Source organism: Crinia signifera, chromosome 19 (assembly GCF_055691185.1).
Source record: "Crinia signifera chromosome 19, ASM5569118v1, whole genome shotgun sequence".
Lineage (NCBI taxonomy): Eukaryota > Metazoa > Chordata > Amphibia > Anura > Myobatrachidae > Crinia > Crinia signifera.
The window spans coordinates 64,742,279-64,764,903 of record NC_139226.1 but is presented as its reverse complement, the minus strand read 5'-3'; the positions used below and the strand labels follow the sequence as shown (position 1 = coordinate 64,764,903).

The following is a 22,625-nucleotide window of genomic DNA, read 5'->3' as shown; positions in this document are numbered from 1 at the left end:
GTCACATGTCATCTTGCGATGGCACATCTGATGCTTGAAGAGGGCAGACAGGAGTAGGCAGTGGAGTAGCGTAGAGCTGTGAATTAGCGCTAGCGGGCAGCGGGGGTCATCGGCAACAGCAGAATTTAGAAAAACAGTTTAATACACTGGGCGTCCCTCAGCCAGATTGTTTTAAACTGTTTTTTTTTTTAATTCTGCTGCCACCGATGACCCCCGCCGCCAGATAGTGCTACAGTACTTCACAGCGCTAAGCTACTCAGGTGGCCACCAGCGGTCCTTCCAGCCCCAAACCCACTGCCGCCAAAAGTGTTCCCTCCACCTCCCACCTGAGGATTGCATTTGAGCGATCACATGTAATTAAAAACCACATGTGATCGCTCCTGCAATTCGATATATATTATATGCAGCATTTACTATCTATTTTGACGGGACATTCGACCGGCTGGCCCGCCCGCGCATCGTGTCGCCTGGTTCCTAAAATGTTCATATAATCATTCGATTTATCAAGCAGATGTGGTTGAAATGGAACAATTGCATGAAATATCTCATAAGTGTATGGGCTACATTTGCTCATAATTTTCCCACTGTCTAGAGTCTCCAAACTTCCAAAATCTCTCACTGATGTTATCATAGATTATGACCCTCTTTCACACTAGTCACACTTCTGGAATATTGGATGCAGTCAGACTATTTATTTATAAATTTATTAACAGTTTCTTGTATAGCGCATACATATTCCACTGCGTTTTACAGAGAGTATTTGAACATTGACATCAGTCCCTGCCCCAGTGGAGCTTGCAATCTATATTCCCTACCACAAGTACACGCGCACACATTCACTCTTGGGTTCATTTTGTTGGAAGCCAATTAACTTATCAGTATATTTTTTGGAATTGTGGGAGGAAACCAGAGTACCCGGAGTAAATTCACACATGCACGGGGAGATATACAAACTCTGCACAGTTAGGGCCATGGTGGGAATCGAACCCATGACCTCAGCGCTGTGAGGCAGTAATGCTAACCATTACACCATCTGTGCTGCCCAGAATATGGTTAATGCTGGAAGAGTCGAAAGGCGGAGTCTAGCAGCCCCCTCTTTGCCCAACTCACCATTAACCACTGCAAGGCAGGGTGGACTGCCAGTAATCCACAGGTCATAGCCCTCAATCTGCCCACTAGAGTTGACAATATAGAACTGCAGGCATGGCACAGAATCAGAAGGCAAGAGAATGGACTAACAGGCAAAAGTCAGGGTTAAAGGCACAGTTTCAGAAAAGTTAAATGAGTCAAAGTTCAGGGTTACTAGTGGAGGTGCAAAAACACAGAAACAAACTGAGGTAGGGTCACAGACAACGTTTCGAGAAACAGACTAGTGGGATTGGGTACCAGCTGGTAATATTCACTAAACAGCCATAAAGCCAAGTAATTAGCCTCACCATGGCTTCATTCTTGATGATGAGACCCACAGTATGAAATTGTATTTGAAAACCCCCTACCCCTGTCTTTGTTTTGTACCCCCTTTCAAAAAAAAAATACTGGTAACTGGTGTTTTACTGTTTATTTTGTTATGTAACATTCAATACAAATCTAAATAAAAAAAAACAAAAAGAAATTGTACAGGTATTTGAAACATTTATATCACCATCCAACCAAAGCCAAGAAACTCACCTGTGCCAAAAGCTCATCCTTCTGTAAAAGTAAGTTTTCATATTCACACAGTTGTTGCTGATGACAGAAATATACAGCAGTAAGAAGCATGTCAAATGATGCAATGCCCCAATTAACAATGCCATCCAACTTACCACTAGTTTGAAATTTCCCACACAAAGACTATCCAGCTTCTCCTTGACCTTTTCTTTGTCTGTTAGTAGCTTATCATTCTACAGGACATAACTATTATTTAAAAACACTTCTTTATGAAACACGTGTCATATTTTATTAAAGCACATCTCCTATATAAAATAGCCCAGATCTATCACCCTTTCAGCAGTCCCTTGGAGATAAGCAGCAATAAGCCAGGGGTCTCCCAAGCACCGCCCACCAGCCAGCCTCTCTGCTCCCTCCCTACCTGGTGCTTGGGAGCAGGTGGCGGTGCTGGAGCCACTAGGCATGTGCTGAGCTTTCTGCCCGCCAGTGCCTCCTGCCAGAGGCGTAACTAGAACTTTGAGGGCCCCATAGCAAAATTTATAATGGGGCCCCCCCCACTCAGGTCTCTACCAGAGCGCATCGCACCATGTGTGACCGCCATTAGTGTGAACAGTAAAAATGTGCCCCTCCGATAGATATTTAAAAAAAAAAAAAAAAGAATGCACCCATTCCAAAAAAAGTGTGTGGCTTCGCCCATTCCAAAAAAGTGTCTGGCTTCGCTTCAAGGAGTAATACTCCTTACAAATTCTGCGACACACCGCAAAGCCCCTCACACATTAATGCAGCACACCACAAAGCTCATTAGCTGACACACCGCAATGCCCATTACACATTATGGGACACACCGCAATGCCCATTTCACATTATGGGACACACCGCAATGCCCTTTACACATTATGTGACACACCGCAAAGCCCATTACACATTATGGTACACACCGCAATGCCCATTACACATTATGGGACACACCGCAATGCCCATTACACATTATGGGACACACCGCAATGCCCATTACACATTATGCAGCACACCGCATTGCCCATTACACATTATGCAGCACACCGCATTGCCCATTACACATTATCCGACACACCGCATTGCCCATTACACATTATCCGACACACCACAAAGCCCATTACACATTATGGTACACACCGCAATGCCCATTACACATTATTCGACACACCGCAAAACCCATTACACATTATCCGACACACCGCAATGCCCATTACACATTATCGGACACACCGCAAAGCCTGTTACACATTATTCGACACACCACAAAACCCATTACACATTATCCGACACACCGCAATGCACATTACACATTATGCGGCACACCGCAATGCTTATTACACATTATGCAGCACACCGCAATGCTTATTACACATTATGCGGCACACCGCATTGCCAATTACACATTATGCGGCACACCGCATTGCCAATTACACATTATGCGGCACACCGCAATGCTTATTACACATTATGCGGCACACCACATTGCCCATTACATATTATGCGGCACACTGCAATGCCCACAGGTCAGTCACACAAATCAGTGGATCTTTTATATTGATATTGCTATATAGTAGAAATAATGTAAATGTAATCCAGGAGGGACAAAATGCTCTATTCCTGTACTTTCCTCTTCATTTATAATTGCCATCACCTGTTTAGAACAGGTTAATTGATCAGAAAGCTGTCTCAGCACAGGTGATGGCAGTCATAAATGAAGAGGCAAGTCCATGAACAGAGCATTATGTCCCTCCTGGAGAGGGACATGTTGGGAGGTATGTGCAGACATACAGAAATGTATTTTGCTGAGCTGAACTCACCAGAAATTAGAAGCAGCTGCAGGAGTCCTCCCTCAGCCGCCCTCACTGCCTGTCCCACTGCAAAAGCCAGTCCCTCGTGGCAGCATTCGTCCGGTCCCATTCAGGTGGGTGGGGCTGCCTGGACTTCCAGAGTCTCTCTTCACGGGCGGGCCCAGCACAACGCGGCGCGACCCCCACTCCATCCATCCTGTCCAGCTCCGTCCTTACACTACCGCAAGCGGGGAGCAAACCTCCGACGCTCCCCACCTGGCTACTTTCTCTTCCCTGAACACCCCCCTCCCCTCTGCCTGGCTCCTTACTGTGATGCGTGTATAGCGCACGGCACAGCCCCCCTCCCCTCTGCCTGGCTCCTTACTGTGATGCGTGTATAGCGCACGGCACAGCCCCCCTCCCCTCTGCCTGGCTCCTTACTGTGACGCGCGCACGGCGCAACCCCCCCATCCCCTCTGCCAGGATCCTTCCTCCTTATTACCCTTCCTTAGAGCAGCTCAGGCAGGTAGCGTCCCTCTGAAAAAATAATAAAAACGGTGCAGGGGAGTGCTTGCTGTCTCTCGGGCCCCCCCAGCCGCCGGGCCCCATAGCAGCTGCACCCCCTGCACCCACGGTAGTTCCGCCACTGCCTCCTGCCCCGGGAACCTGGCCAGCCCCGACATCATTATCATTCAGTATGCGTGCACATCACCCAGAGCCCTACTCACCACCCTGCATGCCCGCCCACTGCCTGCTAATCAAATGGCCAAAACTGGCTCGCTTCCCGACACAGCTTCTGTGCCGAGCCAAACGCAGCCCACCTCCGTCACCCGCAAGTGGTGCGCGTCCTGGCCACCAGCACCTCCTGCCCCTGGATCCTGCCACACCCCAGCACCATCAGCATACAGTACACAGCCAGCAGCACCCTGTATCTATGGCTGCAGATCCCCACTTGGTAGATGCGGTTGCATGCACTATGTGCCCCAAATCTGCACCGGGATGAGGTGGTCCACCTTTACCTCAAGCCACCCACCATGCTGCTGGCCCCGGGACACCTGTGCAAAATCGTGTACTTCAGCTGCTTGCAGAAGCTGCAGCCTGGGGACGACGCCAAGGACCCCGGCTACACCCAGCTGTGACACTTGGGGAGCACCTACACCAACCAAGCTCCTCAATGGACAGGCAGTGACGTCAAACCAAGCATGTACTCCGGTACACCCACACTACCCTCACACGCCCTTACCCCACCCGCCTCACCACCACACCCGCACCTCACCCACCAATAGCACCCTAAGGGATAACCCTTAGGGATAACCTCCCGCACCCCAGCAGCACCAAAACCACCCCTCCACCACCGACAGCACACTCGCACAAACGTCTCCCCCACCCACACCAACCCCATACCTAAAACAAACACAACTGCAGTACCCCCACATCCACCACTCCCCCACCCAGGCCACCCCTGCACACACCCAACTACAGAACCATTCCTACGCCACTCACACCATCCTGGCAGCCAACCTTCACCCACCCACACCACCATCACACCCACCCACCACACCACCACCCATAGTGCCCTCACATCCACCTGTTTAACACCAGACCCGGTCCTCCCGCACCCGCAGAACAGCCACAACCGCCCCTCTCCCACCCACTACACACCGGCCCAAACCATATTTCATGCAATAAAGGCGTTCACATGCTAACAAGACTATTTTTCTATTTGATTTACACTACACAGGAGCGTGCATTGGGATCGAACCTGCATATTTGATGAACCATAGAATTCACAATTAAACTCATAAATTCACATTACTTTTAGATATGTTGTTGAAATAGCATGCACTGCCCCGCAGTTACTATACTAAAATAAACCATTTATAGACTGATGTTTGTAAATGGATTACCGAATGCATAGAAAAACTCTAAATATTGTTTTTACCTCCTCCTGTAAGCTCTGCTTCTGGCTGAGTAGTAAAAGTGTGTCCTTTTGCTGTAAGAAGAGATATATATATATATATATACAATTCTACTTTAAAAAAAACTTGTGTTTTATGTGTAAAGAAGAGAATTCGGTACTTGTGTAGTTTCACGGCGGCAGCCTACGCTACGTTTGAAGCTACGTTATCAGCGTAGCCCAACGGCTGCCTTACTTGTGTAGTTTCACAGCGGCATCCTAAGCTATGTTGTCAGCATAGCCCAACGGCTGCCTAGCGGAGCCAGCGGAGTGACTCCGTGGCAGCCAAGCGTAGTCAGCGGAGTGTCCCCGTCAGGCTGCTAGTTACCGTACTGTCCCCGGGAGCTGCAGCTCTGTCCCCGGCGTCCCCGTCAAGCCTAGTAAGCGCCTCTCACACAGCGCTGGTGCCCGTATGATCTCCTCTCAACTGGTAGATTACTTTACATGTATTCCGCGTCCGCTCGCCACGCTTTGGGCTCGGTGGCTTGCTGCGCTTGCCACACTTTATAAAATCAAATCCACACCAACGTGGATAGTGGGGTATGAACAAGTCGGGTGGACGGGTAACGTGTCCCCTCGCAGGACTCGCTTCGCTCACCATGCTTCGGGCTGGCGTGGATAGTGGGTGTGTTTAAAGAAAACATTCACATGTGCCATATCATACATCTGAGAGAGTAATCACAACATGTGTTAACTGGTAACTTGATTTTAGTTATTAATAAAGAAGAAAAAAACTACTTAACAAAGTACAATAATATCAAATAACAAGACCAAAGAAAATAATAAAACAATTATTCTTAATTTTCTGCATTAATGGAAACTACAGCTGAAGTTGATGCAGCTGTGTCTGCATTTGTGTCGGCTGGTGGGAGTAGAGTTAGGACATATAGAATCCACTGGAAAGCGTTTTTCTGCGCTGACAGTTTTGCGCCAAATAAATTCCTGAACATAGGAGTCCAGATTTTGGCACGCAGTGCCCCTTTGCCAGTTGCAAGCTCCCCAAAGGCGTTCAATGTTTTGGGTATGAACCCCAGTGTCCGGATCCACAAAATTATACCGGAGGTTTACCCGTGCATGGTGGTACCCTGCCTACTCAAGCTGTTCAGTGTTATATGAACGCCAGCAATCAGAATATATAGTCATACCCGGTTCTATATACTTGTTGATGGCGGACATTAGGGTGCTGGCATCACATCTGTCCACAGGCGTTACAAAACACTGACCGATGTCTCGGAATATGCCTCCAAACAACCACTGTTGAGGCAGCACACGTCCGTCATGACTTTTTCTCTGGACAAAGATACTCTCGTCCACCTCCACTATTGCACGGTGGTTTTCTTCAAAATTAAGAGATGACGCTCACAAAATGTGATACTGGTTAGCTCCTCCGCCCAATAAAACATGAAGCATAGAAGCATCATAAATGTGAGATGGCATCCCTGAAACCACTGTGCGGCCCGGAGACTAACCTTCTTGCCACAACTTCTTATGTGGCAGCTCCACATCCGCTCCTTGACATTCAATCTCATTGGATGGCCATTTGCACATGTCTTTGTCTCTGGGAGAAAGGGGTGATGCTGTAAGAAATTCACCGACTCCTCCTCTGTCTGCGGCAGGTTAAATATAGTTACTTTGTCGGCAGCCATAACTGATACAATTTACTGCTGACTGACTACGATAACTGCGTACCGCTGACTGACTACGCTGGTCGCGGGAACTCTATGCTGGCTCTGACAGGGACGCTGGCTACTCTAAGCGGCCGCGGGAACGCTACTTCTGACAGGGACGCTCGCGGGAACACTACACTACTTCTGACTACACTGATTCTGACAGGGACGCTATGCTGACGACATAACTGCTGCTGTGAAACTACACAAGTCCTGAAAACGCCGTCAGAGTAGCATCTCCATCAGAATCAGAGTAGTTCCCGCGGCCAGCGTAGTTAGCGTAGTCAGTCAGAAGTAGTGTAGATGGCCGCTTAAGCATCCGTATCAAATCCAGCATATTCTGTCAGAAGTACTGATTGTACTGTAATGTGTTAAGTTGCTTTAATTCTTCTTCTTCTTATTATTATTAACTAAAATCCAGTTACAAGTTAACACATGTCGTCATTACTGTCTCAAATGTATGATATGGCAGCTGTGAAACACCCCCACTATTCACGGCAGCCCGAAGCGCGGCGAGCGCAGTGAGCCCTGCGAGGGGACACATTACGCATCCTCCCAACCTTTTCATACCCCCACTATCCACGTCGGCATGGAGTTGATTTTATACAGTGCGGCGAGCGCAGCGAGCCACCAAGCCCGAAGCGTGGCGAGGGGACGTGGATTACCTTACATGTAATCCGCGTCCACTCATGGGGCTCGCTGCGTTCGCCACGCGAGGGGATGCAGATTGCCTTACATGTAATCCGTGTCTCCCCCCCAGGGGTGTTGCGGTGCTTGCCACGCTTCGGGCTCGAGGGCGCGCTGCGGCCGCCACACTATATAAAATCAACTCCACACCGACATGGATAGTGGGAGTATCAAAAGGTCAGGAGGACACATAACGCATGCTCTCGATTCGCTTCGGGCTGCTGTGGATAGTGGGGGTTTGAAAAGCCATGGGGGTTTCAAATGGAGGCATTGTGAATGAGACTCACTTGCGTCCGCACCCCCTCTTTGGACAGGAGACGAACGCGCTACAGAACCCCTAACCCTGTCGGCAGGGTTGCTGTATCCTGCCGAAATATCTACTCAGATGCAGGAGCATCTAATTACTGGAGCTTCTGAGATGCTCCTGCGTGTCAAACAGATCCCCTCCGCCAAAGTGAGGGGATCATGCTGGCACAGGCGGTGTGAGAGAGGCCCTGACTAGGCTTGCCAGAGATACCGGGAACAGAGATGCAGTTCCCGGCAACAGTACAGTAGTTACTTGTGTAGTTTCACGGTGGCAGCCTACGCTGATAACGTAGCTTAGGCTGCCATCGTGAAACTACACAAGTAAGGCAGCCGTTAGGCTACGCTCATAACATAGCTTAGGCTGTTGCCATGAAACTACATAAGTAAGGCAGCCGTTGGGCTACGCTGATAATGTAGCTTAGGCTGCTGCCGTGAAACTACACAAGTACCTCCTTTATACCTGGTGGGACTTTTATTTTGGTATTATTAAATCTCTTATTTAATCACAGTAGCAGACAATATCACCAGACCTCCCAACATTCCAGAGTTCCTGAAAAGAGGGTGTGACCTTGTGAAAGATACATTTTCTTTGTCATTACAGTAGGTATAAGCAAACTAATGATATTTCCTGAAATGTCAAAATCTGCTGGGAAAAAATTAGGCTGTGATATTGATGTGGGAACAAAAGTGCCTAAACAGCCCATGGTTGAGAAAAAGCTTCACCGGCAAAGGAAAAAAGGCTAATACCACTTTTCCACTAAAACCCAGGTCTGACCTGGGTAGTTGAACTCGATTTTAAGCCGTGTCACAGTCAAGTATTTTTGGATTGAAACTCCATTCATACCTCAGGCTAGCCGCTGTTAGTGGTGGGTCTTCCCCCTGCCAACACTTGAGATTTGTGTTGACATAAGTTGACATTGTCTCCAAGCACCAACTCTCCATAGGCTTTTCACTGACCCAGGTCGGACCTGAGTAATGCTGGCCACACATCAGACCAACTTTCCTCCAACCATCCAACTAGTTGCTTGGATGGAATAAAAATATGGTACTGGATGGGTACAAATGTAATATTTACTTCAGGAATTCCCTCCCAAAATCTGGAAAAGGACAAAAACTGTCGCTCAGACACGGTAGTGTAGTTGAACCTGTTTGATTTAAACAATTTGGCTGATTGTTTTTGTCCATTACCCTGGGTTTGTGAGCACATTTCTGATTGTCCTTTGTTCCCATCCAGTACCATATTTTTATTCCATCCAAGCAACTAGTTGGATGGTTGGAGGAAAGTTGGTCTGATGTGTGGCCAGCATTATTTTTTAAGGACCCTTTCCACTGAGCCGTAACCAGGGTTATTGCAGCAGTAAGAAAGGGGTATAATATGGCAGTGTTCACAATTATTGAAATTGTAAAAGGAAATTTGTATGTGGTAAAATACACTACAGTATACAAACCAGCTGTTTTGTCTGGGTACACAAGATACCAATTTTGTCTTCTAGACTTTTGGCAAAAGTCTTCATATCTTCAAGCTCATTGCAAATAGACCAGACTTGATGCATCACCTGTTTCGAACTAAATATAACATTTATAATTAGAACTAAAATATATAGTTAAGTATCAAGGCAGGAATAAGCTATCCATTGGTCTATGGCCCTTATTTAGATCTGATTGCAGTACAAATTTGTTTGGAAAATGGGCAAAACCATGTGCACTGCAGGTGAGGCAGATGTAACCTGTTAGAGTTAAATTTGGGTGGGATGTGTTGAAACTGAAATCTAACTCTCTCTGCACAAGTTACATCTGCCCTACCTGCAGTGCACACGGTTTTAGCCCCTTCGGCTTTCAAGATTTTCCTGTGTGGCCCATAATGTTCTAGTTATACCCCTGTGCATAAGTGCAAAAGCCCCAGAAAACCCTTTCTGCACACGCATGGACTAAGTGTATGATAGCGGTTGCAGATGAATGCAGGATTGCTGACGTTGATGGTGTCAGCTGCAGACTATGAGTTATACTATTTAGAATGGTGGCAGACACTATTTTTTTCCTGTGATGAATATTGCTGCACTCATCAAAGGGAACCATACAGCTTTGTATATGGACACAAATTGGACTAACTCATTGCAAACACAAAAGGCATCCCAGAAAATAAACACTTTGCAACCTGTACAGACCTGGTCACATTTCTGTTACATATACTGTATGCACATGTAACAATATGAGTATACCAATACTGACCCTCGTTTGCCCTCACATTTCATATACTGAGTTATAGATACTCCACTTGGAGGTACATATGGATGACCCCCTGTGGAGATGCCAGTTGTCAGAAAAACAACGCCAGCATCCAGATGGAGGGAAGAGAAAAAGAAAGAAGCAGCAGCTATACCAATTCAAAAGAACAATACTGAAGATTAATAAGAAAAAAAATATATAAAAAATTGGATGGTCTTTACAAACTTTTTATGAGACATTCGGTATAGCATTGCTATATTAAAAACCATGGTAACAATCACAACGTGAATAATATAAAATGTCCACCCACAATCAAGAATAGGCAATGAATTGGAGAGTCCTTCAAAGTTTTACCCTTTACGGATAGCAAGTATATAGTTACCGCCCTTGGATATGCTGGCAGGAGATATGTGGTCATCCAATTATTAACCAATATCCACAGGAAATATAGTTGGGGACAGAATGTTGTATCTGTAAATTCCAAGCCAGTAATAAATGGCCTAGTCTGTCAGCCTGGCCGGAGCTTTCTGTGTCGCTCCTCTTCTAGAACCATGCAGATGGAGGGAAGCCTGACAGGGGTCTGGTAAATAGAGTTAGCTTCCCCCTGCCACTCCCCCCCCCCCCCCCCAAACAACCCCTCTTCTTAGTGGCTAACCCTCCCTTCCCACAGCCTCTTCCTAAAACTGCCCCCCAACAGCCTAACCTTAAGGCCCTCCCTAGTGCCTAATCTTAACTCTACGTCCCCCCAGCCTAACGCTACAACTCCCCGTATGCTTATATTAGAGATGCTGTCGGTTGGGATATCAGTGCCAGCCTCCACACCAATGTCGGCATTTCAGCATCAGTCTCCTGGCAGGAGGGGTGATGCTGGCATCAATATTATGACTGCAGTCATCCCATCCTTTTGTGCAGCACTTACATTTCAACCTCTAGTAGGTAAAGTCAGGTTTCCAGCATAGAAGGAGAAGTCAGGTGTCCAGCATCCAATCCATTTGTGCAGCACTTCCATTTCAACCTCTAGAAGGTAAAGTCAGGTGTCCAGCAGAGTGCTCCCCAATAACTAGTAAGAGAACCAGCTGCCTGAACACCCACAACGGGTGCATGTGTTTGTTATACACATTATGCCATATATGTAACAACAGTAGAGACCTTTATACATATTATGCCAGGCAACAGAGTCCCTTATAGATGTTACACCACACAGTAGAGCCCCTTTACACATTCAGCAACAGTACAGCCCCTTATACACATATATGTTCCTCCTTTTCATCATCATTGTCATGATCTGGTTTATGAGAAACACATTCTTACTTTCTAAGTGTTTCTCTAGGTTTGCTATGAAGTGCTATAGAAGGTCATGGTGCGGTAAACAGACTATCAAAACCCCGGTGTCCGGCCGGCATCTCCTCCGATTACCTAACAGTGCAGATCTAATCACACTGGCACATACCTCTTTGCTGCATTACGCTACCTCTGAAAGCATTCTGCTGAAGCCATCTCCATTGCTAAAGTCATAGGCCGCAGCCCTAAGCTCCCTGCTGAACTTCTGCACCCTTCTGCTGCCAAATCTTTTTGGTAACATGTGAGGGATGTACGCGAACACAACCCTTCGCATGCGGCTGAAGGGAAGAGAAATAATTCCATGGTCGCCGACCATCCAACAATTTCTCTCCCCTTTCGAAATAAGTCTGACTTTTATTTACGTCGAAGACCGCTAAAGTGGGGGCAGGTGCTAACGTCATGTGATATCAGTGGCCGCCCCCAGCAGGCATCAGCCTGCCTGCATTCCCAGGGGAATGCCCAGTGTTTTCATGGGGACACCCATAAAACACTGGACATTCACCTTGCCCCCCTCTCCCACCCGTGTGACTGCCTTGGCGAGTTTGATATTCGCCGAAAGTGGTCACAGAGGGGGTCTGCACATGTGCAAATGTGTGCATGTGCAGACCCTCAACCATTGGAACGTGGAAGAATTCGGCCACTTCCGAGTCAACATGAATCACCAAGGATATACCTTACCACACATTGAAGCTAGGGTTAATTTTCCCATATATATTTGCATTGTGGGAGGAAATTAATTACCTGGAGGAAATCCACACAAGCACAGGGCGAATATACAAATTCAACACAGTTAGGGTCACAGGGGGAATTGCATCAACGACTTCAGTGCTGTGAGGCAGTAATGCTAACCATTACACCGTCTGTGCCGTCCACCTATTACACAGAACTGATGGCTTTTGATTGACTGATAGTTGCTGTTTACACTGTTTGTTTATACATAATGGGGCCGATTCTGGATCACACAGTTATCCGATGGGCAGGGTTATTTGGGGTTCGAGAGGCGGTGGGGACCGGCGATGGTGGCAGTGAAGGCGTCGGACTGCGGCAGGGGAGGCTCCATCGCCACGGGGCACACAAGCGTCTCATGTGCTAGCCCCCCATGGCGATGGCTGGCGCCAGCCCCTGTAAAGATGGTGTGTGCTACATCTGTAATTTATAGATGGTCAGAAACATAGTGAGGGAGGAGGAGGAAATAAAAAGGAGAAGAATGGGGAACGAGGAGGGAGGAGAGAGATAGAGGAAAGAGAGAGAGTGATTACATTCAGAAAGATAGCGGAGAGACAGAGGAGTAGTGAGAGAGAGGGTTGAGAATAATAGAGGGGGCAAGTGGAAAGAGAGAGGAGATGGGGTAGGTGAGGATCAGGGGTAGATGATGCGGGGGAAGGAGAGAGTAGAGGTGGCGGGTAGTAGAGGAAGAGAAAAGGGGGAGTAGAGAGGGAGAGTAGAGGTCGAAGGGAGGAGCGGGAGTAGAGGAGAGAGTAGAGGTCAAAGGGGGAAGTAGAGGTGGAGTAGAGATTGAGGGAAGAGTAGAGGTCCAAGTGGGCTGTGGTGGTAGACAACCAGGGGGGTAGAGCACCAAAGGACAAGAGAAGTGACAAAGGACCAGAGGGGGGAGGACAGAAGGTTGAGCAGGGGTTTGAACGTATTGTGACACTTTGAATGTGTAATGTACCTTGATCTGCCCCTCTCAGCACAGGGCTTCCTCTTCCAGTTGCCAACAGCGCAGGCTTCCACTCCATGGCGCTTGGTCTCCCCCCCCCTCCCCCACCATCAGCACAGGGTCCCTCTCCCTTGCTCTGGGTCTCTCTCTCTCTTTCCCCAGCCAGTGCAGGGCTTTTGCTCCCTGGTGCGCCAGGTCTCTGTTCCCAGCAGTGCTGGGTTCCTCTCCCCAGAACTCCCTCTCTCCCACGGTGCAGGACCTCCTATTCTCAGCACTGGGTCTCCCTGTATCCACACATGGTGCCACCTCTCCTTCTTCCTGCCAGTACAGGGCTTCTCCTTCCTGGCGCTGGGTCTCCCTCTCCACTGCTAGCATTACTGGGTTCCTCTGCCTTGCGCCAGGTCTCCTTCTTTAGCGCAGTGCAGGGCTTCTTTATCACCGGCGCCATATCTTGTGCTCCTACTCATTGGTGCTGCATCCACTTTAATTGCCCTGCTGAAGGGGGCGGGGGCATGGTGCGGACAACGGTGCAGCCACAGTATTTTATTTTAAAAAGGGTAAAAGTCAAAAGGGTGCAGGGAAAAGGAAGGGTACAGGGGATTACATTGCCCCCCCCCCCCCCACCTTGCCGGCCCCATAGCAGCTGCATCCGCACCCTCCATAGTTATGCCACTGCTACAATACCTAACTACTATTAAAGTTTTATTTGTATTTAATTAGAACTCAATAGCATGTTTGTATTTTGTTGCAAAGCCAAGGTTAAGAATTATGGACTTTTTCAACCCACCTTTTAAGTTTGTTTTTTAATTCAAATATTTCCTCTGTCAGGTTAACATGTATTTCCTCAGCAAACTCCAGGTTCCTTTGTAGTTTTATTTTCTGGTCAATCAATTTCTTGTTGGAAACTGTAAGGTCTGTAATCTTTCTTACAAGATCTGTTGGTTCTCCCCTTTCAGAAAAAGCAGATCATTTGAAATATGCTTTACATGACTAATTTATTAGATGTAGTGCTCATGCACACTTTTGTCAATATTATATGTTCAAAGTGCATTCTGTGGTAGAAACAAACTGTTCGTTGGGAACTTCCTTTATGACCCATATAAGTACAAAGGAAAATCAGCAAAGTTGCTCTACTGTAATTGTTGTGTTAAGATTAAAAAAAAAGTTCTTGTTTATAGGTGTTTTTTGTATAGAAAATGTGTACGTGTTTAAAAGTTGGGTAAAATCAATAAATAACAAAACAATTTCATCCATGGCTTAGCCAGGAAAAAAATTATGTTTACAGCTCTCTCTGGAGCAGATAGGCGATGCCCGGAGTTGCCGGTCTGTGGTGCTTGGTATCGGCACTATATGAGGGAGGTATGCTTGCTATCTATGCCTAAGCTTACCTACACCTCTGACATCTGTGTTCAAGCAACAGAAACGATCTTCTTGCCTCTTGATGTTACTGGCGTCTTCAGCAGTTTCTCCATGACCGGAAGTTCGGGCTTGCGGCTTCCGGTCAGCGTGGTGTCTGTTTGGGCAGCTTCCTCTGGTTCATCCTACGCGTTTCGAGAGCGTGCTCTCTTTGTCAAGGATGTGTGCTGAGATTGGACGTCCTGTTTTTATTCATAGGGAAAAAAAACCTTTATTTAAAAATCTTTGTTTTGACAGGAAGTTGTCTTCACTTTTGGTGGCATGCACATATTTAGTGTCTGTAATTGGTGAATGTTATGTGTCTATGAGAAACGCTCCTAATTCAATGTCTATATTTAGTCAATGTCTATATTTAGTCACTACAAATAAAAAGAGGACATCCATTCTCAGCACACATCCTTGACAAAGAGAGCACGCTCACGAAACGCATTGATTGAACCAGAGGAAGTTGCCTAAACAGACGCGAAGGTGACCGGAAGCTGCAAGCCCGAACTTCCGGTCATGGAGAAACTGATGAAGCCGCTGGTAACATCAAGTGGCAAGAAGATCGTTTCTGTTGCTTGAACACAGATGCCAGAGGTGTAGGAAAGCTTAGAGATAGATAGCAAGCATACCTCCCTCATATAGTGCCGATACCAAGCACCACAGCCCGGAAACTCCAGGCACCTCCTATCTGCTCCAGAGACAGCTGCAAAATCAGCTTTTGGTACTTGTGTATTATCACGGCGCCCATCACATCGCATCGCATACCACTAATTAAGGTATGCGATGGGACCCGATTTTCGGGTCCAAAGACCCGCACTGTACAATAAAATATCGCATCGCATGGCATTTTAATGCGATGCGATTTGAAATTGTACAAGCACGCTGATGGGGGATTACTATGTTAAATGCACCCCCATTGTTAACGCCACCCCACTATCAGCGCCAACCGGAAGCGTGGCGAGCGCAGCGAGCCCGCGAGGGGCGGTGGTACGTGTCTTCCGACCTTTTCATACCCCCACTATACACGTCAGTGTGGAGTTGATTTTACATAGTGTGGCGAGCGCAGCGAGCGTCCGAGCCCAAAGCGTATTCAGCGCAGCGAGCGGCCGCGGATTTCATGTGAAGTAATCCGCGTCCCCACGCGGGGCTCACTGCGCTCGCCACGCTTCGGGTTCGGCGGCTCGCTGCGCTGGCCACACTAACTTATATCAACTCCACGCTGACGTGGATAGTGGGGGTATGAAAAGGTCGGAGGATGCGTACCACCGCCGCTCGCCACGCTTCGGGTTGGCGTTGATAGTGGGGGTGGCGTTAACAATGGGGGTGCATTTAACATATTAATCACCCATCAGGGTGCCTGTATAATTAAAAATCAGGTCAAATCGCATCGCATCGCATGCGATCGCATGTGATCGGATTGCATGCGATGCGACCAATACGATGCAGTACGATGTAAACCTTGGGCGCCATGATAATACACAAGTACCCAGCTTTTTTTAGGCGCAAAATTGCACTTTTTCCAGAAATACAACTGCTGTAATTGCCATGGTCTACATTCAGAATCAAATTGCACACTTACCTAACAAAGTTTGAACCTTTGCATAAGCATTTTGACACACATTAACTTTGTTTCGGTGTCAGCATTTGTTTCAGTGCAGTATTCATGAACAATACTACTTGGTACAATACAATATGATGAAAATCTATAGAAGCACTTAACTCATAGCATCATGCTACAGGGAAGTTTTCAGTACATGCACTAAACATTCAGTTAAAAGCAAAGACTAAGGGGGGTATTCAATGTTCGGGTCACGGCAGTCGAGCTTGTTTGACCGCCATGACCCAGTCCCGTTCTCAGTCAGCTCGACCGAGAACATGCAGGTGGGATTCAATGTCCCACCGGTCGGGGAGCGAGAAGGGAGCGTGGCCGCGAGTTGCGGCCGGGAAGAGGCGAGCTGCAGCCGGCAACTTATCACTTTCCAGACGTTCTTGGCAGAACGAGCCTGACAGCTTGTGATGACGGGCTCGTTCTGCAGAGATACCCTGTTTAATGCTGTCAGGGAAGACATCATTGAATAGGGCCAGGCGGGCATCTCCCCAACGGAAGATGCTCGCTGGTGATTGAATATTCCCCAAAGGGAGTTATTCTTGTTCACTCCTTCTGGCAAATTCCTTCTTAGATGGACAAAACCATGTGCACTGCAGGGGGGCAGATGTAAAATGTGCAGAGAGAATTAGATTTGGTGAGTTATTTTGTTTCTGTGCTGGGAAAATACTGACTGCTTTATTTTTACACTGCAATATAGATCTCACTTTGAAGTAAAACCCCACTCAAATCTCATTCTCTCTGCACAAGTTACATCTGCCCCACCTGTGGTGCACATAGTTTTGTCCATCTAAGAAGGAATTTGTCAGAAGGAGTAAACCAGAATAACCCCCAAAGTACAACGCTTTGTCAGTCGTTTTAAAAAGTATGATCTTTCCCATACAGATGTAGCGCCTCTCGCACAAGATGCTCCCGCTTCCCCTTCCGCCGCCTGCACACCACTCCCCCGTCGATGCCCACAGCCCCTCGCACCTCCCCTAACCCTGCCCATCTTCCGGAAGTGGTGACGGGCAGGGATTCTGTCCCCCATGGCCGAAATACTGGGACATGCATCCCAGTCAGATGGAGCGCCTCTGGAGTTTCCGGTCCCCCTCCCGGCCCCCTGGAAAGGTGGGCAACCCTCCTGGATACCGGTGCCCCCCGCAATTCTCCCGCTGTTTGGGGGTGGGGCTAAAAGGCTAACCCTGCCTCCTCCTTGAAGACCCGGGAATTGTGGGATTTGCAGTAATGGAGGCGGGGACATCTACATCAGGCCCCGCCCCCCAAAGTGCTGCCGACAGTCTCCCAAGGAGGAAACTTTAAAAGTAGGCAACCCTGGGCATACCTCCCAACTTTCCTGGCTGGTGAAGCAGGACCTGCCTCGTGCCCATGTCTAGGGCCAGATTAAGGTATGTAGGGGCCATGGACAACAACAATTTTAGGGGTGCCTATCAATAAAAGTGATCTAATGGCAGGTGTGGTGAGCTGCACCTGCTACATATATGCACAGTTGCAAGAAAAAGTATGTCAATCCTTTGGAATTACCTGGATTTCTGCATTGATTGGTCATAAAATGTTTTCTGATCTTCATTTAAGTAACAACAATAGACAAACACCCATAACACCCTTCCCATAATCTGGCCCTGGTCACGTCAAAAAGGAGTGGGGCCTCAGAATGGTTTGGGGGATCCTTGGGTATGTGGGTGTGGACTATCACTGTGACCTTTATTCCCGTAAGTAAACATGACAAGGTTGAGTTTTTCATGATTTTTTTCTTAACCGGCATGTTACTGCACTATCCATGTCAACACAGAGGGAAAAGATAATAGTGTGCCGAGTGTAGTGAGTCCTAGAGCCTGAAGCATGGTAATTTCAGGGAGCCATGCAAGGGTATGTGTTACTATAATTGGGAGTCCATGTCGACAGTTGTCAACATTGACACACAGAAAAAGTAAAAAAAATCATACCTACCTTTCATGTGTCTACCTTTTTCATCTTGACATTTTGTCAATGTCAAAATTTCCCATGTCGATCTTTCCATTGTTGACCTTTTGACCTATTGTTGATCTGTTGCATGTCAACCTTTTGGGGTAAAGCTATTGACTGTCTACCTAGAGTGACACTGTCTATCTAATAATCAACACCTGCATCAGTCAAACTGATTATGTACTACATACTGAAACTAATTACTTATGATGTCATTCTCAGTTAACATCATCAAATATTTTTACTAACTAAAGCATTACAACAATAATTTTTGCATTACTCTTACATGTATTTATAGGCATGACCGCCATATCCTTCTATCTGTGATATACTGGAGAACTGATTTTCTGTAGAGGGATAAAATACTTAGAAATTCAGTTTATCCTGTTTACAGACCATCAATGTACTTATAATAAAAAAATAAATAAATAAACATAAGCAATACATTCAAAGGCACAGAATATGACTTTGGTTTGCAAGGATAAACCACTTTGATAGAAAACTACAATTGTTACTGATAAAAATGTATATACTTCTCTATTAACAGTGACTTATATATGTATAGTAGGGCACACATAGGGGGTGATTCTGATTAGGGAATTCCCCCTTGAGGTTCGGACGGGGAGTTTAATGGTGAAGCTTTGCATTGCTTATGTGTAGAGAAAGGTTTATATGTAAATTTTTCCCATTCTCACTGGTTATTGCATATTTTACCTAAAATCTAGTGATGGTGCATATTTAGGCCCCGGCCTCTTCCCACCCGCGAGTCCCAGCACTGCTTTGCCCTGCTGCTGCTGGCCAGGTAGTGGTAGAGTGTGCAGGCTGGGGCAATATGTGCGCAGTGTGGGGAACCTTGGATGTACACTATGTCTGACACTGCTCTAGGCTGCCAATCCATGTAGATAAAAGTCAGTCAGGGCGGATGCCATTACAAAGCTCCTGAACCTTTGCCTGCCCCTGGCCTGGGACTTTACACCAAGAGACAGACTTCTGCAGCATAGTAGGTGGGCAGTAGGGTTGTAACATCACATGGCGCAGAGGAAATGCTGTGTCACAGTCATAGGTGTGCGCAGCCCATTTTCTTAGGGGGTGCACCATTGGAGGGGTGTGTCCATCACAGTCTACTGGGCGTGTCCATCGCCGCCTACTGGACATCAATGCAAACTAAATAGAAGGTGACTTATTTATGTATATGCACTTGAGAGTGAATCATTCTCCCACACATATACTAGACACAGGGACATTGCATGCCAAAGGCGCGCTGCAAAAATCTACACTGTAATGCCCATTACACATAATGGCACACACTGTAATGCCACGCACTGTAATGCCCATTCCACATAAAGCCACACACCATAATAACCATCACACATAATGCCACACACATTAATGCCCATTACACATAATGGCACACACAGTAATGACCATTACACATAATGGCACACACAGTAATGCCCATTACAAACAATGGCACACACAGTAATGCCCATCACACATTATGACATTCAACATAATGCCCATTACACTTAATGCCACACACCATAATGCCCATCACACATGCCACACACAGTAATGCTCATTTCACATAATGCCACACACTGTATGGCATTACAGACATTACACATTATGCCAGGGCTTGCCAATTTTTTGTAAAATAGGGACGGTGCACGCCAAAAATTTACACCGTTATGCCTGTTACACATCACACACCCATTACACAGTATACAACATGCCATAATGCCTATTACATGTTATGTCACACACCATAATGCCCATTACTCATCACACTGTAATGCCCATTACACATTACGCCACACACCGTAATGCTGATTACATGTTGCGCCTCATACTGTGATGCCCCTTACACGTTGCGCCTCACACTGTGATGCCCGTTACCCCTCACACCATGATGCCCCTTACACGTTACGCCTCAGACCGTGATGCCCTTTACACATTACACCTCACACCATGATGCCCATTACACCTCACACCATGATGCCCATTACACCACACACCGTAATGCCCATTACATCACACACCATAATGCCCATTATATGTTGCGCCTCACATTGTGATGCTCATTACACGTTGCACTTCACACTGATGCCCATTACATGTTGCGCCTCACACTGTAATGCCCATTACGCCTCAGACCATGATGCCCCTTACATGTTACACCACAGACTATGATGCCCATTACACATTATTTGACATACGTGATGCCCATTACACATTATGCCACATGCCTTAATGCCCATTACATATTATACTACACACCATAAGGGCTATTAAATATGATGCCTCATAAGTATTGCTTACCTACATGTTAATTGCTAGAGGTTTCATGCTTGATGCCAGGGCTTTCATGCTCAATGCCATGGGGATAACATGCTCGGAGGGCTCAGGGGGTCTCTGGAACAGCACACGCAGGGCTGGAGCACAGTAGCACAGCACTTGGCATTAACTTACTGGGGCAGTGGACTGGGCATACTGGGACTGGCTGGACATGGACAGGCAGCAGTCAGTGCAGCCAGATGTTGGCCAGCCGTGTAAATTTAAATGTTGCCGGTTGCTTCCCCAGTGTCCTTCTTTAGCTTCTGCGCATGCGCCGGACACACAGTGGATGGGGACAGAGTGCCATGGAGAGGGGGACAGAGTGCCATGGAGAGGCAGTGTCAGAGAGAGAGGGCAGAGTGCCATTGAGAGGCAGTGTCAGAGAGAGAGGGCAGAGTGCCATGGAGAGGGGGGGAAGTGTGAAAGAGAGAGAGAGAGAGAGAAGAGAGTGCCATGGAGGGGGGGGGAGCAGAGTGTCATGGAGAGGGGGTGACAGAATGCCATGGAGAGGGGGGACAGAGAGAGAGAGTGGGAGCAGTGTCAGGGAGAGTGGGTGCAGAGTGCCATGGAGAGGGGGAGCAGAGTGCCATGGAGAGGGGGGGGGGGGCAGAGTGCCATGGAAAAGGGAGGAAGAGTCAAAGAGAGAGAGGTAGCAGTGTCAGGGAGATAGGGGGGGAAAGTGCCATGGAGAGGGGGGGGGGCAGAATGCCATGGAGAACGAGGGGGCAGAGTGCAATGGAGAACGAGGGGGCAGAGTACCATGGAGATGGGGGTCAGAGTGCCATGCATATGGGGAGGGGGGCAGTGTCAGAGAGTGAGCAGTGTCAGGGAGAGGGGGGGGGGGCAGTTTCAGAGAGTGAGAGGGAGCAGTGTCAGGGAGAGAGGGGGCAGAGTGCCATGGCAAGGGGGGGGCAGACTGCATGGAGAGGGGTATCAGTGTCAGGGAGAGCAGAGTGTCATAGAGAGGGGGGGGGGCAGAGTGTGTGAGAGAGAGGGAGAGTTTTAGGGAGAGGGGGCAGGAGGGAGAGCACACTACCTGTCCTGAATTGAGCTGAGTGAGGTATCTGATATGGGCGGGCATTTCGCGGCATTAAGCCCCGCCCCCTTTCTACCCGCAAATCGCGGAACTCTCATCCTCTGAGCGGCTGCAGCCTTGTGATGACTGGGGACTTCCTTCCAGACCAGCGGCCACTAGGAGGTGCAGCAATCGTGCGGGGGTGCCAGTCATTAGGAGGTGCCTGTGCACCCCTGGCACCCCCTGTGCGCACGCCTATGGTCACAGTGAGTATGCGGCGCAGGGAAGAAGCCTTCCACTGCGCCGCCCTCACACACTATGCTGACATTTGATCCATCGGTGCTGGAGATGAGGGTCCATGTAGTTGATGCAACAGTCGGCTGTAGCAGCCAGGAAGAAAAAAAATCCTGTGTACAGCACTAGACATCTGCAGATGCCGTGGGCCTATTTTTGAGGTTTCTTTGCAACTAATTGTATGCTGATTTTTAAATAAATAAGTTAAAAATTACTTTTTTATTATTTCCGGTAGTATATTTTAACACTTTTCATGCATGTTTTAAGTATTTTTCATGCATATTTGCATGCATATTTCAAGCTTTTAATGTTGCATATAATCCTGTCTCTACTTATGTGCATGTGCAGGGCTTCTATGCAGGCTCCTTCGGGTACCCAGGAAACCACTGGGTGCGCCCAGGAAAACGCTGGGTGTCCCCATGCGAATGGGGGTGGCCATATGCCTTCAGGGGGGCAAGCAGCTGACATCACTGGACGCCGGTCAACAGAGACTGACTTAGATTAGCAAGCACTACAGAAATCATTCGATGGTCGTCAACCAAACTATTTTGGGCCCACACTGAAGCCTGCAAATGGATATTTATGCAAAACAACCATTCGCAGTGCGGTGAGTACATTCGCCATGTAGCAGGGGGTGCATTTGCAGGCCCGAAGGGCGGCGTTACATGGATCCCAAAGCAGCAAAATACTGCTGCTTTGTGAGTCAACCAGAAT

The 22,625-nt window shown here is 47.6% G+C and overlaps 1 protein-coding gene across 3 annotated transcripts in view; it reads right to left on the bottom strand.

Moving 5' to 3' along the window:
- KASH5 (KASH domain containing 5) overlaps positions 1-22,625 on the bottom strand; it is a 97,683-nt gene that overhangs the window by 43,062 nt on the left and 31,996 nt on the right. For 2 of the 3 annotated variants that reach the window (XM_083161735.1, XM_083161736.1), the window contains exons 6-11: positions 18,555-18,615; positions 14,084-14,245; positions 9,518-9,635; positions 5,395-5,445; positions 1,803-1,880; positions 1,669-1,725 (exon numbers count right to left, since the gene is read on the bottom strand). In XM_083161735.1, the coding sequence (XP_083017861.1) occupies positions 1,669-1,725; positions 1,803-1,880; positions 5,395-5,445; positions 9,518-9,635; positions 14,084-14,245; positions 18,555-18,615 (527 nt within the window). The remainder of the gene's footprint in view (positions 1-1,668; positions 1,726-1,802; positions 1,881-5,394; positions 5,446-9,517; positions 9,636-14,083; positions 14,246-18,554; positions 18,616-22,625) is intronic. The other variant, XM_083161737.1, reaches the window with a different exon arrangement.